Here is a 19,642-nt window from a genome sequence, read left to right as displayed (position 1 = left end):
GGAACCACACCTTTCGGGCGCTGAGAGAGTGTCAACTCTGTGGTTTCCGCCAATAATAAGAATACTGCTTCGGGGTCAGATGCCTGTGTTTGACAGGAATGCTTCCCAGTCGAAATCTGTAGTCAGATCGAATTCGAAGCAGTTCTCATCAGGGAACGCCACTCCAAGTCCGCCAGCATCAAAGTTTGCATGATCTGTGGTACTGTCAAATAATGCCGTAGTCGCAATGGCGGGAGTGGTTTGCAATGCATAAATGCCATCGTGTCGCATCTGATTGCGTGGTGGAGGTCGAAGCTGCTCCTGTTTGCTCCAAGACTTCTGGATCTGATTCTGCAGGGCTTCTAATTGACGCATACAAGGTGACACTCTGGAGCTGAGTTTCTCGAGGTCCGCGAGCACTGTTTGGCACAGTTCCCAGGCCTTTAACAGTCGGTCGGCATTGGATGCAGAACTAAATAGAGAGGGACACGCCATGGCAAATAGGATGACTACGCCAGCCGTGCGAGTATAGAAGAGATTGTACCACCAGGCTCCGGTAGCCGATTTGCTCATACTCTCATGTACCGTTTCAATGAGCTGAGTGGCACGCTCAACACAAGCCTCTGACAGTGCCTGAGATAAGCCTGATGATGCCTCAGTAATGCTTCTGACTTCTGGCGAAGCTGCTTGCGTGCCTGACTGTGCACAAAGGCTCTGACAGTGTCTCGTAAATGTCGGACGGTACAGTAAGATGCGCAGGTGCAGCCGTCTCGCCTGGAGAACGTACGCTTGTTGAAGGCAAATATCGGCTCCTGTTGTGTCTTCTGGCATTAGACGTGCCTCATGGGGTCTGAGTTCAGACGGTAACTTGTCTTCGAGTGTGGAAATTGCAGCATCAAAGGCAATGATGGCGTCATAGCCTCCAGCTTTGTCTTCAGATTTCTGATATAGTTCCGAGACTATGTCGCGTAGGACGGCGTAGAGTTTGCATGATTCCAGGAAGAAGTCGGTGTGCGAGGATTCCACCACAACGGGCCGAACATGTCCGAGAGCGGTCTCGCGCTGCAACAGCTGAGGGAGTGGAACGCGGTCTGCCTTATGAAGCATTAGCGGCCGACCCAGCGTCATACTTACCACTGCATCGAGCGTCACGCAGCCATGCCACACACGTCGACGCATGTCAATTTCCTCTGCGGTGAGTTGTGACAGAAGATCGGGACTCTCTACATGCAAGCCCATGCCCTGCGCCAGGCGACATGCGATGCCAATGCAATTCCAGCAGCGACTGGGAAATGGCGTAGACTGGAGATACTGAGCAATGAGCAGCAAGGTTTGAACGAAGGCCAAGGATCCTTCATCAAAGAGGTCGAGATGGCATAGACTTCTAGATCTCTCGCCAAAAGCATCAGCAAGCCTGGTACGGTTTTTGCCTCGTGGCTCCATGAAGTGACACGACAAAGCAGCGATGGCGTTCAAAGCGCAATGGAAGACGACACTGTCAGGGCCGTATCTCTTTGACCCGAGCATGCCATTTTCTAGGGCACTTGAATGGCCAGCTGCACCAGCGGGCAGCCAAAGCTTCTCATAAGCGGCCTGAAAGGTAGGTCGATGGATAAAAGGGTACAGGTGATGTATCCTTTGCCAGTAGACGTCCAAGATCCCGTCCATCGTGTGGCGTGGGGGTAAAATGAAGCGATCTGGTGAGTCACTGCCCAACAGCTCGGTAGAAGAGTCCTTCAGAGGAACTGGGATGGCCGCAGTAGTATCGCTAGCGCTAGACGGCACGCCACGTCCGATGGCAATGTAGACATCGTTCAAGAAAGAAATGGACGAGGAGGTGCCATAATACCCAGCGGGAGATTTCCTAGCCACAGGGCTACAGTTCAGCGTTGATCCCATAGCGTCGACATCATTTGCTTCGTCAGAGGCTGTCTCGGGCGGCTGAGTATATGGGCTGGCCGCAGATAATACTGTCGTACTGCTGGTACGAGCTTGCGGGATTTGCCCATAAGTTTCACTACGGGGACTTTCCATAACGTTCATGGGCTTCGACCTGGACTCCAGCTCTCGGATGCGGTTGATCAAGCTTGTTACGTAGTTGTCGTGGCTTTGATCTCGTTTCAGCGCTGAGCTGTATCGACACCTATTCTTCTGATTGACGCGTTGAAAGCACTCACCACAGACCGGTTTGTTTCCATCGCAACGGGTCTTGCGAGTGCGGCACTGATCACATGCTTGCGCGATCTTTCGTCTTCTCCGTGGGCTCTCTCGGGCAGCATCTGGCGGCAGAGGCGTTCTCTCCCTGGTAGCCATTTGCATATCGCCATACGCGACTTCGATTCTGTTACGAGGATACTGTTCAACTCATTCTACGGTTGAGGCCGCTACCAAGGTGTGATGACGTCTTGGTAACCCTAGTAGCCTTCGGGCAAGATCGTCCAACGGGGTGCAGCTGTGCGAGGCAATTGCCTCGGTAGTTTTGCAAAATTCGGAAGTATTCCCATTCGTCTGAATGCTCTTGGTGTAGACACGCAGATCAAACAACTCTGCATTCCCATTCGCCAGGTTCAATCACTGGACTGAGCATCCGTTTGAATAGCGATGCTGCCCGCTCCGGAAGCATTCCGGTGCGAGAGATCGCGCAGGCCGAAAACCTGGACCCCCCCAGGGAGGGTGGCTCACTTATCACAATTCAGATTTGAGAGTCAACTCATTCGTCTGCCATGTCTTTGCTTGCAATAGATATCCTGACATTCACAAGACTTCTGGCAATTCTAGCCGCAAGACCAGCCAAGATCATGCAGGACATCGGCGACCAAATTGTCAACGCCGCTCTGGCATGGCCAACGCAACCTCCAATTAATAAGATCGATACACACCACCATTTCGTGCCGGAGTTCTATGCTGAGATTGTCGAGCAAGCAGGTGGTGACCCCAGCGGATGGCCCACACCACGCTGGTCCGCCGAGCAATCGATCAAGGTCATGGACAAGCTTGGCGTCTCGGCCGCGGTGCTGTCAGTCACGGCTCCTGGTGCCTGTATCTTGACTGGAGAAGCGTCCTATGATCTAGCGCGCAGGCTCAATTTGGAAGCTGCCACTCATCGACAAAGATCGCCATCCAGGTTCGCCATGTTCGCATCGCTCCCAAGCCTTCTAGATACCGACGCAGCTCTTGAGGAAATACGCTTCGCACTGGACGAATTGCACGCCGACGGCGTGACTGTCTTCACTCGATATGGCAATCAACATACCTATCTTGGCCACCCTGACTTGGAACCAATTTGGGCAGAACTCAATCGCCGTAAATGCGTGGTCTTTGTTCACCCTACTCACCCTGTTGACACGAATCCTGTGAACTCAAAGATGCCACAGCCTATGATCGACTACCCGCACGAGACGACAAGAGCTGCGATGGACATGATATTGCAAAGAACCTGCATCAAATATCCTGATTGCAAGGTCATCTTGTCGCATGCCGGAGGCAGTCTTCCCTACATCATCAGTCGCATCAGCGTCCCGCTGGAGGCGGTCCCTGGCCCAGTCGCATCCTTCAAGATAGGTGTTAACCACAGGGAGGTTGTCGAAAGTTTCCGTAGCTTTTACTACGACCTGGCTTTGTCGTCGTCGCCTGCAGTGATAAGGCTACTCTTGGATCAGGTACCAAATGACCACATTCTGTACGGCGTGAGTGACACCGGCCCATCTCAAGCTATATGACCGGCTAACTTTTGGCCGTAGAGTGACTTCCCTTATGCTCCTCTGCCAGCATACCCAGCCTTCCTCAAGCACCTTGAAGGATTTAACATGGACTCGGAAACTCGCAGAAAGATCAATTTCAAGAATGCTAGGGCGATACTACCTGGGCTTCCCTCAGCACACCTATGATTGGCTCCCTGCCCCCAACAACATGACCCTAGTCCTCTATAGAGCGCGGAACGGTCCTTGATCAGCTGCAGGACGGATGTGCGGTGCCAGGCTCATGCACAGCGCTTGTGGTACCAGGGGGCGAGAGGTCAAATTCATGATACATTTCTCAAGGTGGGAAGATTTTTGGATTGACGTGGACCCGCAGTTCGGGCAGATCTCTTGCAGGAGGTCAACACTGCGTTTTTGACCGCGAACCGTGACACGAGGGACCCTATTCCACACTGTAACGGGATTTGGTCCATGTCAATGACTGAAAACCATTGCCCAGCAGGCTCCCGCACAAAAGGAGGAGTCTTTAGTTGAGAACTTTACGATTGTTTCTAAAAATGTGCCCGTTGCATACATATTATGCCAGTGTAGGGTGGTTAAAGGTCTCTTCAAGAGGTCGAAGTAAGGTCAGGGAAGAGTCAAATATAAAAAGAAAGTACGTTTTTTGATTGCTGGCCCTAACGGCACTCTTTACCTATGTACAGGCACTTTAGTACATCCTGGAATATTGAGCAAGGGCGGCAGCTACTATAATGAGATTAAAGCGCTCATGTATGGCGACATCAAGACATATGTGGTTAAAGACCCAGAGAATCCCTTGTGAAAGTCTGCGGTAATACTCATCACCCTACACTTAATAAAAGGCTACCAGAAGCATGGCACACCATACATATTTGGCTCTCTCCAGTATTCAGAGCTTAAGTGGTAGTAGCGTGACTAACAAGTCGTCACAGGCTAACATTCATCTTCTACGAGAGACCTGAGACGCCAAGCTTCTGTGTTATATCTCACATCCTAGGGCCAGCATTTCATGATAAAGGTTTCTTTTAGCCTCGACTCACCCTCGCCCGTCTGCCACAGCGTCCTCACGCGCGACGCGGCACTCCCCATCGATGTCCTAGAAATGGGCGACTGCAGGCCGTCCTCGTTCTGACACCTCCCACGAGTGGCCGGCCCACCCTCCCCACTACAATAGGATAAATCTACTTGGTGTCCAGCCGATCCGCGGCTGCACCTCTCATCACCTACGCCTAACTATAGCACCCTCTGTCTATCCAGCCAGCCTGTACCACTTCTCTAGCAGCTATAGCCAAATCAACTGCTGATAAACTATCACTAGCGAATCTTCACGGACCCGAACCTCGACAGACGCGCAGGCCCCCGAGGTTCCGGGTCTTTGTTGGCTGGTACATGGACTCGCAGCCCCACAAGTCAGTGGTAGACCCGCGGCTCTTACATGCGTGCATGGGTACTGTACTACTGCCGGGTTACGTAGCTAAAGTACATCGAAACACGCTAGGTACTCCGCCTAAACCTCCACGTACACCGTTTGGCCCCTTGCAAGGCCAAGGAACGTGAGTTCCAGCCAAGAGCAACGAAGGTGATGACGATAGTGATTGGATTGTCAACCGGGCATCGTTGCCTGCGATAGAGTGCATGCTCGTCGGCCAAGCCCAGTCTAGGCACATGTCCAGTAAATTGCACCCAAGAGTCGACACGGAGCCGGGGCCCCGTACGGAGCACTGCGATGGTGCGCATGACGGAGAGATCGCCGTGCGCCATGCAGAGTAGAGACCGGTTACTGGGTACTACTAAGAATAGGACTCCTATCCAAAACACGAGATGTCCCATAGTGGCCCCGTCGTTCTACAGCACTACTGCTATCGGGATGAATTATTAGAGCACCACACTGTCGTCGTGTTGTAACCCGCGATTTTCTCCCTACTGGAGACTGCCAACAATGCTCACCATGCGATGGCTTCCGCTCGCCTGCTGGGGCCTCTCTTTTAATCTGGCAGCAGCTCAGACCCAGTCTCAAGGCGACGCTGAGGCCGACTCGCAGGGCGTTTGTCGCGAACTGGTCGAGAGCGGGAACGCCACTGGCTCGTCAGGGACAGTTGACAACGGCGTCGGCGTCTGGAGAGTCAGCGTCCAGTCCAACTATAGTGCGAACTCCCTGACTCCTCTGGAGAATGTCACTGAAGAAGAGTCCTTCGGTGCGGTCGCGAGCCTTTGGCTGGATCCTTCCCCGAGCATCGATCTGAATTGGGTGCAATCTTTCAGTGCATGTGCTTTCGTCTTCAGATACCTTCCGGAAAACACCATTCGACGGGGTCAAGACGACGATGGTTCGTGCGAACAGACGCTATCCAGGAAGTGCGTCCAGCAGTTGAGTGAACGCGCCGAGGAGACCGCGTACTGGCTCGTTGCAAATCCAACGGTGGGACCCTTTAGCAACCTCACGGTACGTATCTCCCTTCTCATCCACGCCCTCTTTTCCCATTTTACTGACCCGCGCTGCCACAGCCTCCAATCCTGAGTCCCATCTGCCAACAAATCAGCAACGCCTTCGGCCAACCCGGCAGCTCCCACTACCCAATGCCCCCCGCCTGTCGTCCATTGTTCCAATACAGCGAGGAACAAACCGAACTGCACATCGACACCCACTTGCTGACCGACAACACAACCAAACCGACTAACTGCTCCCTCTATCAGACCTCTGAACAACGTCCCGCCAGCGTCCTCAACGGCTACAATAGCCCCCCGGGACTCTCGTACACTGATGCCTCCCCGCCGGCTGAAGCCTACGACGAACTCGTCCACCGAGTCTGGCCCGTGCTCACCGTGCTCTTTCCCCCGGCCAACAACTCACGGCAGGCTTCCATCGTCGCTGCCAGCTCCTCCATGTCATGCCTGCGCGCCAACAACATTGCGCAAGGCAGTCGAGTGCCTCCGCCGCTACCGGACGCGGACCCCGTCAATTGGCCGGGCCCGCTGTCCAAGGCCGAGATTGCCGGTATCGTCGTGGGCACTGTGGTTGGTGTCGCTCTCCTGGCTGGACTGGCGTGGTGGTTCTGGCGGACACGGAACCGGCAGCGGAAGTGTGTCGCTGGTGGTGGTGGTGGATTGTCCAGCGATACGGACAGCCAGAAAGCTCTGGGAGATGGCAAGGATTCCTCGCACCTCAAAGCTGGCGGGGAGAGGTTTGAGATGGATAGTAAGCAGATGGACGCCTATTCCAGTGCCAAGGTGGAGGAAATGCCGGCGTGCGAGCCGGCGGCGGGGGAGCTGCAGGGCAGCACGGTGCCGGCGCAGGAGATGATGGGTAGCGTGCCGATGGTCGAAAAGAAGTCGTAGCTGCCGGCATTACCCTTTCGGCATACAGGTGGTTTCAATTCATTTCTTGTTCACGACCAAATTCTGACTCTGCTGTGGGAGTGCTCAGGGAGTGGGGAGGGCATTGAGACATGTTGACCGGTCCTTGTCCGCGACGTCTGTATGTATGTTTCCTTAGCGTACACAGGACCCGTGCTTTTGTGTCGTCGTTCTCGTGGGGCCTCCCAAGACACGAGCATATCACAACTGATGCGTCGAAAATCCAAGCGCAAGTTCAGTATACACACTGCTCTCACCAATCTGCAAGTTATCGCGGCCCTAGCGTCTGGTGTCGCTGCTCACCCTTGCACAGCCTCATCCAGGTGGGTCTAGGTACCACTGCCACCTAGGCAAGCTGGCCATATCTCAAGCGCCCAGTCGCCGGTGTCTCAACATGACCGGGGTGCAGAGTGACTGCATCCTCGGCCGTCGGGCGACGCGGGTGAGGGGCTGGTGCACGCAAAGCCGCCTCATGCTGTTCCCAACGCGCCCCCGGGGGCCGGCACTCGACGCAGATTTTACCTTACTTGATATAGTCGGGCTTGGCGGCGATGACGGCCAGACAGATGGTGCGCGGTTGACCAATGTAGCGTTCAGTGATCTCCTCGACCATCTGGCGATCTGGGGTGTTGATGCCTTTGGTGTTGGCCTGGATGAAACCGGGCAAGTCCACCACGGTCATTTGTGGGCGAGTTGGACCCTGGATTACGATGCTTAGGACATCGCGTGCAAAGAGCCGTGTGTCGCCGCCACCGGTGACCGCGTCTACATATTGACGTGAAAAGCGGCGAGATGGCGCTAAACCCGACTGGGCGGGGCTTGGCCGGAGCCGGTTTAGGCGTTCTCTGCACCAGAACGCCATTATCGATAAGGCTGGCAGTAGATTCGCCGGGCCATAATTCTTTGGATCACCAGGCAAACACAGTTTCTGAACAACACTCATTGAACACACCCTACTTTTCCGTGGCCACCTTCGAGGTGTGAGGAGGTGAGTCGCGCAAGACTCGACACACAATCATGTCTGGTCGACGCGACTTCCTCAACCAGCAAGCGCCCGAGAACTACGTTGCTGGTCTCGGTCGCGGCGCAACTGGTTTCACAACACGATCAGACCTTGGTCCTGCGCGCGAAGGTCCCAGTCCCGAACAGATCCAGGAAGCTCTCGCGAAAAGAGCACAGCAACTTGGTGCGGCACCGCCCACCGCATATGGCGCCTCAGATAAGAAGAAGCCCGAGGAAGAGGAGGACGATGAGCGGTTTCAGGACCCTGAGAACGAGGTCGGGCTCTTTGCCTACGGCCAGTACGATCGAGAAGACGATGAGGCGGATCGAATATACCAGGAGGTTGACGATAAGATGGCCAAACGGCGGCAAGCAAGAAGGTTAGTTCTCCCATCCCAGTCCCGCCCCTTACAAGAGACTCGTGGTTTATATCTCTCCGCGTTGCACGAACAGATTACCGACATGAATCCTTCGTCGTCCTCTAGGGAAGCCCGAGAAAAACAAGAACAAGAAGAATTCGACCGAAACAATCCCAAAATATCCGAGCAATTCGCAGATCTCAAGCGAGGGTTGGCCACCATGACTGATGATGACTGGGCCAACCTACCAGACGCCGGCGACATGACGGGAAAGAACAGGCGAACGAAGCAAGACATGAAAAAGCGCTTCTATGCGGTGCCTGACAGTGTACTTGCGGGCGCGAGGGATTCCACGGAGTTCCAAACGAGCGTACAGGATGATGCAAACACCACAGATGCCGCCGACGGAACGATGACTAATTTCGCTGACATTGGTGCCGCCCGCAACAAGGTGCTGCAAGCCCGGATGGATCAGGCTCAGGCAACGCAAGGTGATGGTGCTAGCAACGGAACATCGACAAGTCTTGATCCAAAAGGCTACCTCACCAGCCTCGCAACGTCGGAGTTCAAGGCCAGCGAGGTTGAGCTCGGCGATGTGAATCGAGTCAGAACCCTCCTTGAGTCGGTCATCAAAACCAATCCGAAACATGCTCCTGGATGGATCGCGGTAGCCAGACTCGAAGAATTGGCTGGGAAAACCGTGGCGGCAAGAAAACTTATTGCAAAGGGTTGTGAGCAATGTCCGAAGAGTGAAGATGCGTGGCTAGAAAACATCCGCTTAAACGACAATCACAACGCCAAAATCATTGCAGCCAGTGCCATCAAGAACAATGAAAGGTCCACGCGCCTATGGATTGAGGCGATGAAACTCGAGTCGGACAACAGAGCTAAGAAGCGTGTCCTTCGCATGGCTCTCGACCACATTCCTCAATCAGTCGCCATCTGGAAGGAGGCAGTTAACCTTGAAGAAGATGCTGCCGATGCCAGACTTATGCTTGCAAAGGCAACTGAGATCATTCCCCTATCCGTCGAACTGTGGCTGGCTTTGGCACGACTTGAAAGCCCCGAAAACGCTCAGGCTGTTCTCAATAAGGCCAGGAAGGCGGTGCCGACCAGTTACGAAATCTGGATCGCTGCAGCACGGTTACAAGAGCAAATGGGTAATGCCAATAAGGTGAACCTCATGAATAGAGCTGTAAAAGCCCTGGTTCGAGAGTCAGCCATGCCCAAGCGTGAAGAGTGGATCACGGAAGCTGAAAAGTGCGAAGAGGAAGGCGCTGTCATTACCTGCTCCAACATAATTCGCGAGACTTTAGGCTGGACTTTGGAAGAAGACGACGATCGGAAAGAGATCTGGAAGGACGACGCCAAAGCCAGCATTGGGCGAGGCAAATATGAGACCGCAAGAGCAATCTATGCGTATGCCCTACGTGTATTCCCAACCAGTATCTCCCTATGGCTCGCTGCAGCTGACCTGGAGCGCAATCACGGCAAAAAGCCAGATCTCTGGCAACTACTCGACAAAGCTGTTGAAGCTTGCCCACAATCTGATGTCCTGTGGCTGCAGCTTGCCAAGGAGAAATGGGATGCCGGAGATATCGACGGCAGCAGATTGGTGCTCGCAAACGCCTTCAAGCAAAATCCCGGAAACGAAGAAATCTGGCTCGCGGCTGTCAAACTCGAGGCTGATGCTGGGCAAGTTGACCAGGCACGGGAACTGCTCAGCCAAGCTCGGCTGGAAGCTCCAACCGAGCGTGTCTGGTACAAGTCCGCCGCCTACGAACGCCAGCTTGGTAACATTGACGTGGCCCTCGACCTCGTTTTGCAAGGGCTCACTTCAACGGTCATCGGCAAGAAGGAAACACGCTTCCCGCGCTCCGCAAAGCTCTGGATGACCAAAGGCCAGATCTACCAAGACAAAGGCATGATCCCACAAGCCCGCGACGCATTCGCGCAAGGCACTCGCGCCTGCCCAAAATCCGTACCACTCTGGCTACTTGCAGCTCGCCTCGAGCAAGCTGCCGGCATAACCATCAAGGCCCGCTCCGTCCTCGACCGGGCACGACTGCAGAATCCCAAAAATGCAGAGCTCTGGGCGGAGAGCGTACGCGTCGAACTCAAGGCCACACCGCCCAACACGGCGCAGGCCAAGGTGCTCATGAGCAAAGCGCTACAGGAGTGTCCCAAGTCGGGCCTCCTCTGGTCAGAGAATATTTGGCACTTGCAGCCGCGCACACAGCGCAAGCCGCAGAGTCTGGAAGCTATCAAGGCCGTCGACAACGACCCCATCCTCTTCGTGACGGTCGCTCGCATATTCTGGGGCGAGAGAAAGTTGGACAAGGCCATGACGTGGTTTGAGAAGGCACTCGTTTTGGATCCGGATTTGGGTGATACGTGGGGCTGGTATCTGAAGTTTTTGGGCCAGCATGGCACTGATGTAAGTTCGCTTTCTCGCATTGGGAATGCAGTGGATCTAACTATCAAACAGGAGAAACGCGAAGAGGTAATCTCGAAGTGTGTGGCGAACGAACCGAAACATGGAGAGGTGTGGCAGCGCATACGGAAAGATCCGAAGAATGCGAGTCTGAAGACGGAGGACGTGTTGAAGAGGGTCATGGAAGAGTTGCGGTAAGCAATTCGCGCACGTGTGGAAGAGACGCGATCGATACGATCACCTTGCCTCAATGCTCAGTCGCTCAGCACGAAGGATCTCGAGTGAGCTCAAGGATCGTCAGCCAGAATGAAGGGCTTCTGGCCATGGTCTTTGTCTGTTGAAAGTACTCTATACTCCGAAACGCTCAGAGATTATAGGTTACGAACTATTTATTCCATCTATATGCTTTCCGCCGTGATGCGAGGTTCCTGCTTTGCAGACAACGTTGAGCAGCTCCAGAAGGTTGGACTCGCCTCTTTGCTCATCCCTAACGCCATCAATTTTCAAGGAGCCTTCGACAGTCTCCAGGACCGACAGTCTCCAGGAGCCGCAGGTAAGGATGGTGTTTGAGTTCCAACCCCTCCCCTGTGTAGAACTCGTCAAAGTCTTCTCCTTCTGTGGCAGTGTCGTGAACGCGTAGGCGCAGGGGAAATCTCCGTAGTGGCTTAGAGCAGGTTTCGAGGTGGTCACCAGGAGTTTCGAGAGATTCAGATGGGCTGTCTACGCCTTCGCTATGCCCGTCACCACTTGTCAAGCTGGAGAGACTTTCAAGCTCCTTGGTTTCGGGCTGGGTAGGCTTTGCCATACTCTCCTAAGGGGGCACGGTCCTCTCGCCCTTCAATTGCTCATGAGGGCGCTCATCGGTGCAGCAGGGTGCTCGCTGTGCACTTAGCGCAGGGTGGTTGATGGAATATCGGAATTCGTCATTGTCGATGAGAGCGTAGAAGTCTTCCACAGCTTGAGCATGGTCGGCGCCGCGCGCAATGTCAAAAGGTAGGCAGATGGCCGTCAGCAAATTCACACAGGCAAGGCGAACTTGATTCATGCCGTAGCTGTTGCAAGGGTCTCGAAGCTCCTGACAGATTGCAAGAACGGTGGGGCGATTGTTGACAACGAAAAGATCTTCCGCCTGAGGAGCGTGTTATCATCTAAATGACCTGCAGACTTCCACAGATGAGAGAGGATGAGATCATACCAGCTTGTAGCGTGCATAGATGACCTCGTCGCTAAGTGGAGGCACGGGGTCAGGCGGGTGACCATTGGGCGTCTTCGACTTTTGATATTGAGGCATGCTGAGACATGATCCGGACACTAGAGGAGCGGTCGTGGTCTCGAGCCTCATATGCGGATTGCCTACCAACAAGCAGCCAACAACCCGAGTCTGGCAAGCTTAACCTGCGCACTTGCTCTTCACCTGAGGCAGAGTTCCTTCATCGGCATCAAGCAGTTCTACCTCACCATCATGGCCGGACGCGTTCATCGCGATGGCGGGAGTTGTGTGCTGAGGCAACTTCTTCCTCGCAAGCAGCAATCGAAGTCCGACACCCCTGCGTGACCTGCCTGCTCTCCGTTATCAACACGCGCAGCTTTATCAAAGACAATCAAGGAGTACGATCTCACCAACAGTCGCTGCTCAGGGTAGCTGCTACAACATCGAGACCGCCTGCAGCCATCGACCGCAACTCTCACCACGCAGGCATCACAATAGCACCATCTCCGCGCAGCTGGCAATAGCAAGCTCGGCCTAACCTGACGACGAGAGCAAACTTACATTTGAGTCTACACGGACAGTATCATTCAGAACTACCTACCGTACCAACTACCTACCTCTTCCCCAAAGCATCGCTACAGAGCGACAACAATGATGAAAAGTGTGTGCGAGACAAAAATTGCGCAAGCCAAAGCCCCGAAGGACATTGGAGTAAAGCCTCTACCCCGATGTGCAATGGAGAGAGTCCTCAATAGCAAACCGTCTTCTTGATCACGGTCGCTCTCACAAGGTCTGAATCATTGTTAGCAAACATTGCCACGTAGGGGGTAAGTTGAGGGAGGCTCACAAGTATGAAGAAGGAAGAAGGAAGGATGAGCCGGCGAGAGCTCTTTATGTTTGGGAAAGTGGGGTCTCTGGGATAGCTGCTAAGTCCGGTCCTGATTTCCTTGGCCGATTCTCGTCGGGAGCTAGGCTATTCCTCCAGCTTGGGAGGTGATCTCGATTCGGAGGGAGTCATGAGCTGCATACCGGATGGGCTCCAGCAAGGGCCACCAGTTATGGCTCGAAAACCGCTGTATCGTCGAGCGCAACCGTGGTACTGCGTGATTCTCGAAGTCACTGGCGCAGGATTGAGCTGAGAGGCGGCTCTATCACCACGATGCTTCGTGGAGTATTTGGCTCATCTGTTCACGGTCACAAGTACTCTGAGACCTAGACTTGACCGAGAGGACGGCTCACCACCAATCGAACGGCTCAGTCAGAGGTCCCACCTCTTCCGAAGCGAACTATCCTCAACCAGGCGAGTACCGAACAGGCAGCAATCCCATCGAAGCTAGACTGCCCCTCGGACACACTGCTGCCTGTTCCATGGACCGGTCTCTTCGAATATAAATACCGAGCCTGTACTGTCAACTCTTCTTTCTTCTCTCCAATACTTACCAGCTGGGCCAGGCCGCGATCAAGAAGGCGGACTGGTGTGGAAATCACGGACATTGCACGCTGTCAATTGATTCTCGCTTAGCAGTCTACGGGCTGTCTATCGGCTCAATATTTGGCTTCTACAAACACTTTTCATCACCGACACCGTCTGTAGACGGGTCTTTAGGGGAAGAGATAAATAGATCCTGGTTGCTGATTGCACTCACATGAACATACTTCTGCCTTCATCCACTAGTCTGCGATAGGCTTTGACACCGTCAGAACGATGGATTGCATTCTAGCCATGATTTCTCTCTTACTGGCTAGAATTGTATAGTAACAAGCCGTAGTCAGAGTAATGTTACTGCCACCCGACACGTTGAAGCGAAAGATAAGTCGCCGACACGTGCACTGTGATTGGCTCAACAGGCTGCCCCTCAGCCTCGTAGCCTTGAGATCGAATGGTCACGTGCACCGGCAAGGTTTCCACCGCAGGCTCGAAGGTTCTTCAGCCATGATCGCCGCCTTTAATCCTCAACCTCGCCATCTTCTTCATCACTTGCACCTCATCACCTTTCAGTCCAGTGACACTCTTCACGCCTTCCACTTGCTGAGTCGGCAACCTTCTAAATTTGACCCGCACAAACAGTCTTTGATCGAGTGGACAGTCCTTTGTCGCCACAGAACAGGAGAGCAGATATAGGCCTGGAACCTCAAACCCTTTGCTATCTCACAACCTCTGAGACATCTCATCTAGCCGTCTGAAGTTGAAAACAAGAGTGTTGGGGCTGAGTGTGTTGGTTGGATCTGGGACGTGGCGCACTGTACAGATCTCAGTGCTGGCCATCGGCGCTGTTTGACTTACACCTCGTTACCTTTTGAAATACATCTCTCTTGCTTGTATCGCCATCTCTTCCTACCCTCCTCAGACTAATACAGCGCCTGTTGTTTGCACTTTCTGCCCTGCCCGCTGAACTCGACGTCCTTCGGCTGGGTCGACAACTCCTCATCTAAGCCTGTGGCTACCGCCAACATGGCCTCCTACGTGTACTACAAGTTCAGATCGCAGAAGGAGCCTCAGCGAGTCCCTCTTGATGGCCCCTATATCGACGTCTGGAATCTCAAACGTGAAATCATCAACATCTCCCACCTGGGCGATGGCACCGACTTCGACCTGAAGATCTACAAGGAGAATTCAAGTGATGGTAAAAAGGCTTCCTTTCTGTACTGGTCCAAACGCTGACACCCCGTAGAATACACTGACGACACCGAAGTCATCCCAAAAGACTCCACCGTTGATGCTGTCCGCTTACCGGCCACCGCACCTGGCAAAGGTCGAGCTGCCCGATATGTCTCTGGCAAACCCCCCATCAGTGCGAAACATTCGGCTGCTGCGCCTTCAGGCATGCCAGCTCCACCGATAGAAATGAACGCGAACATGACCGAGCAAGAAAGAATCGAGGCTTTGCACAAGTACAGCAGCTCACAATGGGCCAAAACACAACAAGAGATGTCACATGAAACTCGTGTTCCTATGCAGCTAGGTAGCCGTCTCAACAAGAAGGCCAATGTGCCCGAAGGCGAACCTCCGCATGGCTACATTTGCTACCGCTGTGGCAAAAAGGGTGAGTACAAACTCCTTGGAAAGGTTGACAACTTTTACTGACAACTCCAGGTCATTGGATCCAAGCGTGTCCAACCAACGACGACGCCACATACGACAATAAGAACCGAATCAAGCGCACGACTGGCATCCCGCGGTCTATGTTGAAGAAGATTGATCAGGCTGACATCGACAAGCTTGATGAACAACAACGTCAGCACCTCATGGTCAATGCTGAAGGTGAATACGTCTTTGCCCAGGCTGACGAGAAGACTTGGAAGAAGCATCTAGAGCAGGTCAAGGCTTCCGAAGCCAATAAGCAGAATGCAGCAGCAGGTAACGAAGAGTTACGAGAGCGTGGCTTGGAGTGCACGATCGATCAACGGTTGTTTGTAGATCCAATGAAGACTCCTTGTTGTGGGAGGACTTACTGCCACGACTGCATCGAGAATGCTCTATTGGAGAATGACCTGGTCTGCCCAGGCTGCGAGACAGAAAATGTCAGTCTTGAAGCTTTGAAGCCAGACGATGAAATGAAGGAGAAAATCAAAGCGTATCAGGAGGAGAAGTCAAATGAGAAGCAACGTTCTAGAAGCCCTACCGCCTCTGTGAACACACCAAAACCAGAGGAAGCTGAGACTGGATCTCGTCCTGTCACTCGTGACGGTAGCAAGTCTCCCAAATCCGAGACAGGTCAAAGCAAGAAACGCTCAGCGGACGAGGCGGACGACTCAATCTCTGGTAATCTTGAAGTACCTGCTATGAAGCGACAGAAGTCGGGCGAAGGGACGCCAGTTCCAGAAACTAAGGATGGCGATAAACCTTCAACTCCAGCAGAGTCATCCGATACCGATGCCAACACCGCAAGTTTTCCAGCGAACATGATGCCGCCCGATTTCTCTCAAATGCCAAACATGGGTATGAACCTCCCGATGGGTATGCCGAACATGATGGGAATGCCTTTCATGGGAATGGGTATGCCAAACATGATGAACATGATGCCAAATATGAACATGAACATGCCCAACATGAACATGATGAACATGATGGCAGGCATGGGTGGCATGAATGGCATGAACGGTATGGCGGAATTGAATGGAATCAACGGGGGTAGCAATATGAACATGAACAATAACTTTCAGAACGGTCCGCCAAACAATCGTGGTGGCTTCAACAAACAACATCAGTTCCGCAACAAGCCTCGCAATTTCAACCAGCCTCCGCAGCCACCGAAGCAACCTGAAGGTCTGAACAATGTGCCAACCGGACCCAAGGCGATGCAGAATCAGAACCAGGCTGGCGGCTTCTACCCACCAAGCGGACCAGCAGGCGGCAAGTTCTCGAACCAGCAACGCTACGCCGGCAATGAAGAAGACAACGCCTACCTGCGGCAGCCTGTAAACCCTCAGCGTCAATGGCAGCGCAATCGAAGAGGAAAGCCCAGAGAGGCTGATTACAGGGAACTGTAGAGCAGCTCCGGCTGAATGGCAGTGACTGGAAGGGCAATATCCAATGCGAGGCTATAGCAGTCATTACGGGTTCAGGAACCGCTACAGCATGGCGTGCAGCATTGCTTTGGGGTATCTGAGACGGTACCTAGTTATCAGGCAGACTTCGGCAAGTGTTATACTGAGCCAAGGGGGAGGAGGGAATGGATCACTACTTCTTGCTGCAGGAACTGTGCAGATGAACATGAACTCAAGCACTTTTAATACAAAAGAATCTTCTCACTATGTCGACTTCATTCCCTTCCGTATTTCCTAGTGAGCTTCTCTCGCATCTACGTTCCCTCGAGCCTGTTGTATGCCGAGTCAGAAGTCTTGACCTTGGCGTCGCTGCCCAATTTTGTTTTGAGAGCTCCTTTGCGTTGTTAACTCTTCCCATCTCGAGCCCAAGACGAGACACAGTAGTCGTCATCGCTAGCCTTGTTGTCGTACCTCGCAGCCTGACATGCATGTCGAGACTTGCTTTATCGTTGGGCTGTGGCTGGACCGGAGGCCAGCAACCGCCTTCTTGAGCTTCACGCCATCAGAGAATCCATCCATGTTTAAGCTTTGCTCATATTGAGTCGGCTGATCCTGTGCTTGAGAGGGTCGAGAGCAGATGTTGAGCACCGTACAAGCCTGGCTGTAGCACCACGTCGGTTCGTCCAAACCTCAGTCCTGTGGCTGCTATCTGCTTCGTCAGTCGCGAGAGATGCACTGAATCCTGCATCATGCCTCCAGTCAGAATCAAAGCCGCATCCGAGGGTATAATTCCTGATGCTATAGTCAATTGATGGACCAAATCGGTGAGACTCTTGGTCGATCGGGCAAGTATGGCTGCAGCGATCTCGCTGGTCTCTTGCTCCTGGATGACCACCCTGGCGACGTCTGCTATCCGCTTTTTGGGATCACCAACGGCGTTCGGTGATGGCAACAGGAGAGAGCCCACAATATCTCTAGATTCCCCCGCTTTGGTAGAAACGCCGAGATGACGAAGCACCGCTTCAGACAATGTGTCAACACCATTGACGGGGGTCCCTCTCTCGGCCGTCCAGCGCCCGCGGTCTTGCGCTTCGAGCAGAAGGCGAATTGCTTGTCGGCCAATATCAAACCCGGAGCCATCATCGCCTAGCAGCGGGCCCCAACCTCCTGCTCGACCGACCTGCTCGTATCTCTCTGAACCTTTCTTGAAGGCCATTGCAATCGAACCAGTGCCCGCGACAAGTACACAGACATCCCGGCCGTCAGATTGTCCGGCTGACGCAGCTAATAGCTCCAAATCATTCGTCACAGTCAGCTTGGCGGTTGTTCTGCCATCAAAGAGTGCTTGCACTCGGGGTATCACCTCTGCTGCGACTTGTGGTCGGTCAAAGCCAGCGAGACCTATCCAAACTTTCGCAAATGGTATACACTTAATTGTACGTCCTCGAAGAGATGCGCAAGCATCAACAGCCCCCCTGATCGCAGTCTCTATCGAAGCGACTGCCGTGTTGGCATCCGTTGTGGTCCTTTGCGTAATGTCAGTACGAGCACGCATTCGTTCCGAAAGTGTCTTACACGTTGCACCCTACAGCATCTGCTGAGCTCACTTCGCCATTACTTGCAAGCACGAACGCAGCACACTTGCTTCCTCCGCCATCGACACAGAGCACATACTTCAGGCCGGAAGGATCCTCGACTGCTGGCAAACTGACGTCTTCGTGTTCCTTGCGCAATCGACTGAGGGTTCCACGGACATCATCGAGACGCTGTCTTGCCTCCGGGACACTGGTCTGAAGCCTCAAAGCGGCGATTGCAAGTTTGACGCTTCCTCCACACTCAACTAGTAGCGAGTCCAGCTCCTGATCTAGCAGGTGTTGCTGGGAAGGACACAGCTCGCGAATGATATTCCTTGCGCGCTGCTTAAGTTTCAGATTTGTAGCCTTGACGTCGACCATCTACGACGTGTGGTGTTAGTGCTGGTGGACAATGATCAAGATGAGCACGTTACCATGTTGCCGAAAGTTTTCCCGAGCTTGATCTGAATCCCCGTGCTCAGCATGTTGAGGATCATTTTCGTTGCCGTCCCTGCCTTCATGCGGGTACTACCAGTCACGACCTCGGCCCCAGTAACGGCTTCGACGACGAAGTCAACATCCCCACTCTTGCGCAAGGCAGATGGTGCTGAGCAGGCAACTCCGACCGTCCTGCAATCCACCGACTTGGCATATCGGAGGCAGCTCAGAACATATGGCGTCCTGCCCGACGCAGCAATGCCGATGAGTGCATCTTGACCATTCAGACCGATGCCTTGCATGTCCAGGACCGCCTGTTCGACATCGTCTTCGGCGCCCTCTTGGGCGTGCCTGAGAGCCTTGTCTCCGCCAGCAATAAGAGCCACAAACTGCTCTGGTCTTGCCGAAAACGTCGGCGGCAACTCTGAAGCGTCGAGCACGCCCAGTCTACTCGCGACGCGTAAGGCATGGTTTTGGTTTCGACGATGGAATATTAGGACACGCACCTTCCACTCGTCCCAGCACCAACGTAGACCACTCTACCGCCCCTTTGCACCCTTTGTGCCAAAGCGTCGATAGCCTCTGCTATAGTCGGCAGGCAATCTGTTACTGCACCTGCAACCGTTTTGTCCTCGTCGTTGATGATTCGACATAGCTCCACAGTGGGAACAGCGTCGATGTCAATACTTCTGGTGTTTCTTCCTTCGCTCTGGAGGGTTTCCAGGTTGATAACGTCCTCCATTACGCCACGTTGGCTCATCTCCGATGCCGCCTGTATTGACAGCCTGGCAAAGATGCACTGCGCCGGCCAAGCCTACGTAGCTCGAGGACGTATCATTGCGACCATCAGCCTGTCAAACTTGTCTTCGTCGAACCACAAGCAGCATCAGGGAACGCCTTGTGACGACGATGTGACAAACTCATAACGACACCGGCTTGCAACATCTCCCATCCATAGCCGATGGCCAGCGGCGAACGTGAGGTGCCATAGTGCAACCTCCATATCAGAGCTTCCATCTCCATGAAACGCTATTGCACCCCCGGAATGCAACCTCTCACTGACGGCTCTGCGGAGAACTCCAGGG

At 53.6% G+C, this 19,642-nt stretch overlaps 8 protein-coding genes across 8 annotated transcripts; 4 read left to right on the top strand and 4 right to left on the bottom strand.

The window, feature by feature from the left end:
* Positions 1-75: 75 nt before the first annotated feature.
* HMPREF1541_05877 (uncharacterized protein) lies at positions 76-2,022 on the bottom strand (the record flags this gene model as incomplete). Its single annotated transcript, XM_008720214.1, has 1 exon — positions 76-2,022. One exon carries the CDS (start codon positions 2,020-2,022, stop codon positions 76-78), a length of 1,947 nt encoding a protein of 648 aa, XP_008718436.1.
* A 680-nt stretch (positions 2,023-2,702) lies between these two features.
* Positions 2,703-3,866, top strand: HMPREF1541_05876 (uncharacterized protein; the record flags this gene model as incomplete). The annotated part of the gene is made up of 2 exons (XM_008720213.1): positions 2,703-3,665; positions 3,720-3,866. 2 exons carry the CDS (start codon positions 2,703-2,705, stop codon positions 3,864-3,866), a joined length of 1,110 nt encoding a protein of 369 aa, XP_008718435.1.
* Positions 3,867-5,646: 1,780 nt separating this feature from the next.
* Positions 5,647-7,034, top strand: HMPREF1541_05875 (uncharacterized protein; the record flags this gene model as incomplete). Its single annotated transcript, XM_008720212.1, has 2 exons — positions 5,647-6,141; positions 6,204-7,034. The coding sequence occupies 2 exons, from the start codon at positions 5,647-5,649 to the stop codon at positions 7,032-7,034; spliced, it is 1,326 nt and encodes a 441-aa protein (XP_008718434.1).
* A 541-nt stretch (positions 7,035-7,575) lies between these two features.
* Positions 7,576-7,914, bottom strand: HMPREF1541_05874 (uncharacterized protein; the record flags this gene model as incomplete). The annotated part of the gene is made up of 1 exon (XM_008720211.1): positions 7,576-7,914. The coding sequence occupies one exon, from the start codon at positions 7,912-7,914 to the stop codon at positions 7,576-7,578; it is 339 nt and encodes a 112-aa protein (XP_008718433.1).
* Positions 7,915-8,069: 155 nt separating this feature from the next.
* Positions 8,070-11,045, top strand: HMPREF1541_05873 (uncharacterized protein; the record flags this gene model as incomplete). The annotated part of the gene is made up of 3 exons (XM_008720210.1): positions 8,070-8,434; positions 8,540-10,850; positions 10,902-11,045. The coding sequence occupies 3 exons, from the start codon at positions 8,070-8,072 to the stop codon at positions 11,043-11,045; spliced, it is 2,820 nt and encodes a 939-aa protein (XP_008718432.1).
* Positions 11,046-11,658: 613 nt separating this feature from the next.
* HMPREF1541_05872 (uncharacterized protein) lies at positions 11,659-12,138 on the bottom strand (the record flags this gene model as incomplete). The annotated part of the gene is made up of 2 exons (XM_008720209.1): positions 11,659-11,976; positions 12,043-12,138. The coding sequence occupies 2 exons, from the start codon at positions 12,136-12,138 to the stop codon at positions 11,659-11,661; spliced, it is 414 nt and encodes a 137-aa protein (XP_008718431.1).
* Positions 12,139-14,509: 2,371 nt separating this feature from the next.
* HMPREF1541_05871 (uncharacterized protein) lies at positions 14,510-16,548 on the top strand (the record flags this gene model as incomplete). Its single annotated transcript, XM_008720208.1, has 3 exons — positions 14,510-14,681; positions 14,730-15,101; positions 15,152-16,548. 3 exons carry the CDS (start codon positions 14,510-14,512, stop codon positions 16,546-16,548), a joined length of 1,941 nt encoding a protein of 646 aa, XP_008718430.1.
* A 589-nt stretch (positions 16,549-17,137) lies between these two features.
* Positions 17,138-19,299, bottom strand: HMPREF1541_05870 (N-acetylmuramic acid 6-phosphate etherase; the record flags this gene model as incomplete). The annotated part of the gene is made up of 4 exons (XM_008720207.1): positions 17,138-18,071; positions 18,121-18,500; positions 18,554-19,007; positions 19,064-19,299. 4 exons carry the CDS (start codon positions 19,297-19,299, stop codon positions 17,138-17,140), a joined length of 2,004 nt encoding a protein of 667 aa, XP_008718429.1.
* Between the last annotated feature and the right edge of the window lie 343 nt (positions 19,300-19,642).

Source organism: Cyphellophora europaea (genome assembly GCF_000365145.1).
Source record: "Cyphellophora europaea CBS 101466 unplaced genomic scaffold supercont1.5, whole genome shotgun sequence".
Classification (NCBI taxonomy): Eukaryota; Fungi; Ascomycota; class Eurotiomycetes; order Chaetothyriales; family Cyphellophoraceae; genus Cyphellophora; species Cyphellophora europaea.
The sequence above is the reverse complement of the archived record's forward strand: the minus strand, read 5'-3'. Positions and strand labels throughout refer to the sequence as shown.